Source organism: Aegilops tauschii, chromosome 1, assembly GCF_002575655.3.
Source record: "Aegilops tauschii subsp. strangulata cultivar AL8/78 chromosome 1, Aet v6.0, whole genome shotgun sequence".
Classification (NCBI taxonomy): Eukaryota; Viridiplantae; Streptophyta; class Magnoliopsida; order Poales; family Poaceae; genus Aegilops; species Aegilops tauschii.
Window position 1 is genome coordinate 473,161,697 of NC_053035.3, and position 9,900 is coordinate 473,171,596.

Below are 9,900 nucleotides of genomic sequence, written 5' to 3' on the forward strand. Positions count from 1 at the left end.
CATTCATTGTTTTGGTATGTACACATATTAATTAACACTCGTCTTTCTTCCTTTTTCTAGCCCTCCGGATCGAGCACAACTGCGGTAAAGAGACGAGGCCCGAAGAGAAAGTTGCGCTCGGATGAAAGGTTTGAGATCACAGCAATCGCGCGCGACGGCCAACCGATTGAACCCATCCGGACAAAGGATGCATTTGCTGCTCAGTGCGGGGTTCTAGTTAGGGACAAGATCCCGATCAGCATCCAACAATGGTATAAGCCTAAGAAGGAAGACCCTGAGGTGTCTTATGTCAATGATATGCAGAAAGATGATCTTTGGACTGAGCTGAAGGCAAATTTCACCCTACCGCCAGAGGAGGATCCGGAGAAGCCAGTTAAAGAGCAATTAATCAAGTCTCATGCTCTTAAGAAGATGGCAGACCTATTCAGGAGGTGGAAGAATGAGCTGAAAACGTTTGTCGACAAAGAAGAGACACCAGAATTCATCGGCCGGTATGAGAAGATCAGAGATCACTGGCCCGCATTTGTGGCCCACAAGACATCGGAAAAGAGTAAGAAGATGTCAGCGACAAACAAGAAGAATGCTGCGAAGAAGAAGCTTCACCATCGCACGGGGTCAGGTGGCTACCTCAAAGCCCGGCCTAAGTGGGCCAAGGCTGAGAATGATCTGCTTGAAAAAGGGATCGAACCACAGACAATGAACTGGACAGACCGTTGCCGGACTTGGTTCTTCGGGGCTGGCGGAACCTTGGACCCTGTATCAGGGAGGTGCGTTTGGACGAACGAGCTTTTGAGAATACCAGTCAAGAAGATTCAGCAATATATCGATGCAGTGCAGGAAGGGATGTTCGTTCCAGACAGAGAGAACGACGAGCTCACAATGGCCCTCGGGAATCCTGAGCACCCTGGACGGACACGAGGCACGCTAGGCTCCGTTCCGTGGAAGGCTAGTTTTCCGGACGCAGGCGGTTACAAAAGCCAGGAGAGGAGGAAAAAAATGGAGCAGACCCAAATTTAGAAGCTGCACGAAAGGGTTCAAGCGCTAGAGGAACGAGACGGCAATCGACATGCCGAAACTACCCCCGAAGCTACCCCGCCATCTCAGTAGAGAAGCAGTGTGGCTTCCACCGAGCTGCTTCAGCCGGAGCATGTCTTGACGGCTCCTGCTAGCTACCCCGTGGATGCTATCACGGAGTCTCAATATTGCCACCTTATGGCGCAATGGCAGAACTTCAAAGTCAAGGCGGCTGTTGGCTCTGTTTTACCTCCTGAACCCGGCGCAACCTACCACTTCCGGCCGATTCCAGAAGGATATGCTAGGGTGATGGTGGATGAAATAACGGAGGGATTTGAGGACCTCCATCTTGACCACCCTACCGGTGAAGGGGAGATTCGGCTGGGTTTAGCTCTGAAGACTCCGTGCCTATGGCGGAAGGAGCTCATTAACCTTCCGAACTGGACGCCTCCGGCGAGTAAGGGCACTCCGCCGCCGCCTCCTCCTCCGGCGAGTGATCAGGGCACTCAGCCTCCTTCTCCGGTGCGTGGCGGCACTCCGCCTCCTCCTCCGCCTCCTCCTCCGGCGAGTGATCAGGGCACTCATCAGCCTCCTTCTTCGGCGCGTGGCGGCACTCCGCCTCCTTCTCCGCCCGCGCCGGCGTGCCAGAGCAGCCAGCCTCCTCCTTCTCCGCCTCGTCAGCAAGGGCGGAAGAGACCCGCCGCCGCTTCGGCTGCTCCGGCGCGTCGTAGTCCTTCTCCTCCGCCTCGTAAGCAAGGAAAGAAGACAGTCGCAGCCGCTCCGTCTGCTCTGTCGGCGTCTAGCAGTACAGCTGCCAGAGGCGGGAGGCAATACAGATTCGGTCCTTCTCTGAAGACTCCACAGAAGTTACCATACGAGAGGACCGAGGAGGAGAACGCGAAGATCGTGCGAGCCGAAGTGAAGAACTTCTTTGAAGGGGTGAAAGCAAAGAAACATCCACCTCCGGAGGAGAAGGTAGATCCGGTGAAAGCGAAGCGCACTCTGGATGCCCTGACAAAACCACCAAAGTCTCCGCCGAAAGGCAACTATTAGCGCATTATTGCAAAGACATTTGTCGAAGCGGAGCGGTCGGGAAGTACTATCAGTGATCAAAGGTTAAAAGAAAGACGAGTTGGGAAAAAAATTGCCCAGCTCAGCGAACAAGCGAACCAATCGTGCCCCCCGCTCAAGGTGTCTAAAGACATCGTCGCTAATGATCCGAGGATGGTGGCCGGTTATAGCAATCTTGGAGATTACCTGCCCGACGATGTACATTATGAAATCATGGAGGTGGACGAACACAAATACCATTACGGGAAGCCTCTCGTCAAAGATGAAAGATCTCTAACAACGATGATGCGAAGATTACATGATTGGTACATGAAAACCTGCAGAGAGTCTGATGGGATGAATACTTTGACGCTGAGAGTTAAACCGGAGCATGACCTCGTTGGAATTGAACTGATGAATGTTCCATTTGACGAGTTCTTCCAGTTTTACAATCAAAAGGCCCTCGATAAATCAACGATCACTTGCTACTGTCTGTAAGTAGTACTAATTCTGTCATTAAGTCTCTCTATATAGGTCAGCTCTTTCATTGCATGTATTTATAATTATCCTCACTATATTATGCAGATTGAAGATCGCCGAATTGAAGAAAAGACAAATCGGTGATATTGGGTTCATTAACACAAATCTCATAGATGCATATACGGTTGAAAAACATCCCAAAGAAGCCGAGGCCAACTTGCTACGATCGTTGGTATTAAATCAAAACAAAGATATAATACTCTTTCCTTACAACTTCAAGTGAGTGTTACTGTCTTGTGCATATTCGGTTTCCCTTATTAGTCCAGGTTATGGTAATGTAATTGATGACTTATGCATGCATGCGCAGCTTCCACTATATTCTCCTAGAGATTAAGCTTGAGCAGGGAGTAGTAACCGTCTTAGACTCGAGACGAAAAGATCCCCAGGACTATGCGGACATGACTCAAATGCTCGAGAAGTAAGTTAAATTGATCATTATCCACCATATCGGCAACTTCGTTCATTTCCTGATATCAAATAATTGTTTTCTTTGTCTGGCAGGGTTTGGAGAAAATTCACCACAAAAGCTCCGGGACTGCCGAAGAAGCTGCAATTTAGACACCCGAAAGTAAGTACTATAGTAGCATGTTCCGCACATCTCCTAGTGATTCAAGCGCTAGTTTCATCAATACCATTTAGCATGCTTGCTTATCAGTTAGATTGACCTCTATTTCTTGTAAAGTGGTTGTGGCAGGACCAAGGGAATGATTTCTGTGGATACTACGTTTGCGAGTCTATCCGCCACACGACCTGTGAGCGGGGCTACTCTGACGACCAATATGAAGTGCGTAAGCAACAATATTCACAATTTTATTTTATTACCATCATTTGTGTCGAGTTTCATTTATTCATATATATATATATATATATAATGCGGGATGAACTCCTAGCAGAAGATCGTATGCGAGCAATTCAAGAGGAATTGGCGGCATTCTTCCTTGACCACGTGATCGCTGAAAACGGAGAATACTATGTGGACCCTGTGTTCTTACAATTTAATTAGGAGATTATATTGTAAGAGATAATTATTGTATATATGTAGCCGGTAGTGTCAGATAGATATACGAGAATTTGTTGTTCGACCAATCTCTCGGAGAAGGAGAGGTGGTCGATATCACTTCTCTCTGCATGCATATGTTCATGACGATCTTCTGTTTCCTTCATTTACTTACTAGCTAGCGTGTCTAGTCCTCTCCGTACGTATATAGTACGTAGCGTCGACCAAGCACGGAGATAAGAGAGGACACTTCTCTCTATTAATTAGCTAGCTAACACAATATATGAAACACCTAAATTAACCCCCCAAAACCCCCCAACCCCCCCCCCCTTTCAAAAAAAAACAAAAACCCGAGCCCCTAAAATGCTGACGCGTGGATGCCTATTGGTCCCGGTTGGGGACACCAACCGGGACAAAAGGCCCTGCCTATTGGTCCCGGTTGGTGACACCAACCGGGACAAAAGGCCCTGCCTATTGGTCCCGGTTGTTGGCACCAACCGGGACCAAAGGCCCCCTGCCTGGGCTGGCAGCAGCGGCCACGTGGAGGACCTTCTATCCCGGTTCGTGTAAGAACCGGGACTAAAGGGTTAGGGCTTTAGTAACGACCCTTTAGTCCCGGTTCGAAAACCGGGACAAATGGCCCTTACAAACCGGGATAAAAGCCCCTTTTCCTACTAGTGATTCTTGATAACAGACCGAGTCTGGTATTTTACTCATTTCTTCCTTTTCGATCCTTGGTGGGTGGTAATGTTGAAATTGTCTTTAGGCGCTTCAGTCCAGTCATTCAGTGTATGTTTTAGCACTCAGTAATTGCTAGTTTGATTTGGTTGAGTGTAGGCGAATGGGCCTTGATTACGAGGATGCGACCCTGTACTCAGGTAGGAGTCTCTGCTTTCTCCAAATTGGCAAGGGAGACAAAGCCTTTGCAGATGCTTATACTTGTAGAATGAAGCGCCTTGATTGGCCAAAGGCGTGCTATCGGCAGGGAGCATCTCTAGTGCTGATGAAGGTGAGCTCAGCCGAACTGTTTTTTCTTGAATCATTTTCATGGAAAAACTTTAACTTCTTATATGTTCTACTTTGTTTGTCCAGGATTATGGAAAGGCTTGTGATGCGATTTTTGATGGTTTGGAAACGGAACCAGGGAATCTTGAGATTGAGAACGCCTTACGGTGTGCTATATATTCCATTACGTACAACAAGTTTACAACACATTGTATGTTATTCATGTTGGCAATGCCACCTACACTAGCAGTCATCAGGGTCTAAAATCTTTCAAACAATATACCAATGCCTTCTTGGCCAAGAACCAGTTCCCAGTTTAATCACGTTTCTTTAGCTTTAAACCTTCCAGTACATTTTCAACTTGTAACATCATTTGGTTAGCAATTACTATCGAAAACATAAAAAACAGAGATAAATTGCATACTCTCAGCTCATCAGATCAAAGTACGCAACAGTGTTTCCGGTTCCTGGTGGTATTGGGCACCAGTTATACCGCTGTGATCTTCAACTTACGACTGTTGTATAATATGCAGGGGGGCTACCGATTCCTTGAGGATATCTCGTGGCGCCAAGAAGACTGTATCGAAGTGCCAATAGGAGCTTGGTTACTGCCTGCCTGCACGCATCTGCATTATTTTTCTGAGTTTTATCCATATTGTTTTATATTGTACTCCCTCCGTAAACTAATATAAGAGCGTTTAGATATTCTAAACGCTCTTATATTAATTTACAGATGAGTAGATAGAGAAACAATTAAATTGTAGGTAGGGCAAGTGTGGGCTTTCCGTAGTCGTTGCTGGCACGCATCGAGTGTGCTTGTCAATGACATGTGTCTACTGAACACTGAATTTAATGTAAAATGGTATGACACGCTTAAACAGCGAATCCTTTGGAATTGATGCTTTGATCACATCCTGGTGCATATGCGAGTGCCGTAACAAGAAGCAGCTCCGGAATGAAGCTTCATTTTATGATCCCACGCTTGAAGCAGTGCTTGGCATGCAGTCCGAAAATTCTGGCATGGCCTCTGCTAGACCACTACAGAAGGCAAAATGGATACAGGAACTTCCACTTGGGTTTTGTCATTATAAAGGGTCCAATTATAAGGTTGATTGTTTCCATTACTGCTAGTGCAGGTTAGCCATCTAATTTTGTCAACCTTCTTTTTACATTTTTTCTTAAGAAGGTCCAAATTATCCTGACAAGTTTGCCTTGGGTTTGAATAATTTGAAGTTGCCACTAGGAAGGGAGTGTCTAGGAAGGCGAGGGATTATTTGTGCAGAATTTTTACCCCTGATGCGCGAATATACTGAAATGAAGTGCCCAGGCAAAAAGAATATCGAAGCAGATTGACAATTTGAAAGTCCAAGAAAAGGGCTTCAACTAATGTGGAGTAACTTTTGCTTTAGGTCCTTTTCAAAAAGAAACTTTTGTTTTAGATCAGGAGATACTTAATTTACATCTCTTCAGAAAAAGATAATAGAGCAAAAAATAAATAAATGCCGTGACACAAACTAAAGCAGCAGATGCCTTTGCTCTGAGGTGTGCTGATCTTGATCAAAAGAAACGATCAACTTTGCCAAACAAACTCAATGGCACAGTTGAACAACACACAGTTATCTCTGAAACCGCTTTCTTTCTGCAAAGAAAAAGAAAATCCCTCGTCTAGATGCCGATGCAGCATCCAACAATATCCTGCTGTTTGGGTGCTCCACCACCACAAAAGCCACCCTTTCACACCATCATACCCTCAGACCTGTAAAAGCACAGCCGAGCCAAAATGTGCTCTTGGACCAGCTAAATCTTGCATTCCTGAACTTGCTTGCTAGATTCTTTCATTCCACCGCAATTTCCTTCGGTCACTGCATCGCACCAACGGTTAGCGTTTCACCAGCGCTGATTGGTCTCAGTTGTTGTCCTCTGCACATTGTGTAGTTCAGCTAGGTTCTCTGCACATTGTTAATGTTCTAGGACTAGTATTTAAGGTGAGGGGGAGCATTGCAAGAAAGGGATGGCTTGGATGGGTATGTCCAGTAGCATGAGGTGGTAGCGGAGAGAGAGAAGAGACTAGAAGCTTGCCCTGTTCATCATCATCTTCTCCTTCTGCCATTGCCGGCCGGCATACGTAGGTGCATCGATGTGATCCTTCTCAGGTGCAATGTCAAGAGCACCAAGGCCATCAGGGTCCTCTTCTATTGCCACATCGCCGTGTAGGTCCCTGGCCACCGCCGCGGCAGCGCTGTCCATCAGCAACTTGGAGAACGTGTTCAACAACGCCCACCAGCAGATCGGGCTCGCCCTCTACGGCCTCGTCTGGCTCCAGCCCCTCATCGGCCAACGACCACAAGGAGGTGGCCATGAATCCATGATGCCGTAGCATGTCGATGGGCAAATGCAAAGCCGATCTGTACAGTTCATGAGCTGGAATTAAAATAGCTAGAAGAGGAACATCAGAGACTCTCGTTGTCTTGCCTCTTCCGCACCATAATCTAGGGTTAAAGTTTCAGCAACTCTTTCAATGAAGCAGCAGATTTGACAGCTTCTCGATCATACATAGATACAACAGGCGGTATGGCATTTCGCCCAGCCGGAGATTGCATGATTAATAAGAGATTTATATCAGAAACATTCAGCTCGCGGTACCCATACAGTGAGACATTCCATGAACCATATTGATAGTTTGAAATTTCCAAAATACAATGACCAAGTGACCAAAGCGCATGATTCCTCGTACAGGTTCAGGTACCGACACATTTTAGTCTAAGTGAGAACACACCATTACAACCAACGAACTATGCTTTCAAGATAAGGTTAGCGATGAGCTCGCTCATAACAGAGGGGTCAGTTGCAGCTATATGCTCCCACTCGCTGGTCGCCATGACTCCTCGCAAATCTTTAGTAGACTGGACTTTAAGGAACTCTAAGCAGGCCTTTTTGAGTCGGCTGCAATAGTGCTGCGCTGCCAGACCAAGGATGGGTGTCACCGAGCTCAAATCTACGAGCCCACACAGCCTCTCTTCGCACATCAACTTGAGCCGTGGGAGATCATACCTGTCCGCCCCAGCATGCAAGTGTCGCAGCCACATAACCTGAGCCGCGGCTTCTCCTTCCGCCTCCATCTTGGGCATTGAGTCAGTGTAGATGAAACTGAGCAAGGCCTTGAACACATTAGGCTCCATGTCTTGGATCTGTATGGCACTGGCTGTAGGAATGCCCTCCCTCGTCGGACCAAAAAGCTCTGCCATGAAGACAGCAGAACGGGTCGCGAGCACACACCGGTGCGCGTCGAACATCTCATGGCCGACCTCGAATGTCACGTCGGTGCCCACCTTGGTCACCAAGAGATGGTTCAGGTGCTAGCTTATGTTAGATGGTGGCACTTTCACAAAGGTAGCAGCAGCTTCAGCAATGATGAAGTCACACCGGATAGTGAAAAGATCACCCTTGAGATGTTCTGACTTCTCAAGGTCCTCTTTTTTTACGAAACGACGGCGACCCGAACCAATACCACGTCTAGAGAAATCAAATGCGTCGGTTGCGCGGATGCGTGCAAGCTCTTGCATGTGAACCTGACGGACCAAACTAAACTGCCGATGCACCTTCACCGGCCGCGCAACATCCTCATCAAGGACAAGATAAACAGAGATAAAACCGGCGTCCTCCACACGGGCACCATTGGGATAGAACTTCAAGGCCCATCGATAGCCTCCAGCGGTGAAGGAGCGGCCCGTGATGTGCACTCCCGTGGGCATATCCTTAACACGGGAGTAATCTTGGACCACAAGCTGGTGATACCACCAGCCGTCGCTGCCGCTGCCGGCCGTGCTGGAGTAGGTGTCCGGCACCCCGGAAGGTGGCTGCACAAGCCTGCCGTCAGCAACAAGGGATACCCCGGCGAACGACATGATTCCTACGATCTAGATCTTGTGGGCGATGTGGACCAGCAGGGGTGGGGTTGGTGAGCGAGCGGCAGGGGAAGACGTGGCAAGGGGAGGGGAGCGGGCTACGGTGAGGCGGCGCCGGGGAGTGATCGACGGCGAGGCGGCATTGGGGACGGCGGCGGTGCGGGAGGTGTGAGTGAGACTTGGAAGACTAGGGGTTTGGCGTTGGGGATGAGTGACGGCGGTGCGAGGTTAGGTTGGATTAGAAACGAGGCGCCGCCCAGGAAAAATCCGCGCGGTGGGCTGAAAATTTTCCGCCTGGCCCGAATTGTTCCGGCGTGGGCTGCAGGGTCAGGAAATTCCACAAGGGCAAGTGCCAACCGTGTCTGAAAAATTCCCGCCTGGCCCGAATTGTTCCGGCGTAGGAGTCTCTTCTAAAAAAAAGTAGTAGAAGTCTATAAAGTACGAGGACTAGCTGTGTTGAGTGATGGGTTAATGGTTATTGTTTAGATTGTGATTTTTTGTTCTTAAAAACATTTTCCTTTTTTGCAGAGATTTCCGTTGCCTTGTTTAAATTTTAGTTCAAACTACAACATTTGCTTGCTAGTAAAAGCAAACAAAATCCAGTAAATCTAACACGTACCCACACACTAGTCCAGTACTAATGTGGAAAAATTTCAGCTCATTTGGGCCAAAATGTATGCATCTGTCAATTGAAGGCCGGCGATTAGAAACGGTTTTTATGGCTGTTGTTCCCACCCAAATACAAGCTTCTCACATATCATACCGCAAGCAAGCATGCATGACTTCTTCTGCTCCTGCAATCAGCAATCGGCAACCCAAAAATTCCACAAAGATAAAAATTTAGTGCTCCTCATCGGAAGCACAGATCTCTACAAGCATGAACTGCTAGAGATGAACAGATATGAGAGGCAATCCAGCTTTTCCCTCATGTATGAAATTGCCAATTATTCAAATAGCAAGAGCGTGAAGCCATGGACACCCAAGTCGAGGGAGATATAGTTAAAAGCATTAGTTCTGGATTTTATTTGCTCACATATTATGCATAGTTAATGCCATTTTCTCACATATCATACATGGACAAGTGCAGATCAAGAGCTGGATCTTATCAACCTGAGCCTATTCATGTTCCCACAGAGCAAACAGATTATCATGTGAAGGTAATGGGCCAAAAGGGAAAAGCTAGTGCTTGCTAAAACAACTAATCCAGCTAGCCCTGCAATGGGCACCAGAAGGAAAACAATTAAGTAACCTAGCTAGCCCTGCAATGAGCTCAAGAAGCAAAAGAAGGCTTAACTTTTGTGTTGCTCATTTGATGTACGTGTGGACTTGGACTCATGAATGAGAACCTGGTTGTGCTTGGATGTGAACTTGTGTGCTTGGATCCGAACC

At 47.4% G+C, this 9,900-nt stretch overlaps 2 protein-coding genes across 2 annotated transcripts; one reads left to right on the plus strand and one right to left on the minus strand.

Moving 5' to 3' along the window:
* The first annotated feature begins 4,442 nt into the window (after positions 1-4,442).
* On the plus strand, positions 4,443-6,983 carry LOC141039140 (uncharacterized). Its single transcript, XM_073506451.1, has 3 exons — positions 4,443-4,610; positions 4,694-4,773; positions 6,821-6,983. The coding sequence occupies exons 1-3, from the start codon at positions 4,443-4,445 to the stop codon at positions 6,981-6,983; spliced, it is 411 nt and encodes a 136-aa protein (XP_073362552.1).
* A 269-nt stretch (positions 6,984-7,252) lies between these two features.
* On the minus strand, positions 7,253-8,511 carry LOC123496904 (BTB/POZ and MATH domain-containing protein 3-like). Its single transcript, XM_045232317.2, has 2 exons — positions 7,987-8,511; positions 7,253-7,935 (listed from the first exon to the last, which is right to left on the minus strand). Exons 1-2 carry the CDS (start codon positions 8,509-8,511, stop codon positions 7,399-7,401), a joined length of 1,062 nt encoding a protein of 353 aa, XP_045088252.1. The 3' UTR covers positions 7,253-7,398.
* Between the last annotated feature and the right edge of the window lie 1,389 nt (positions 8,512-9,900).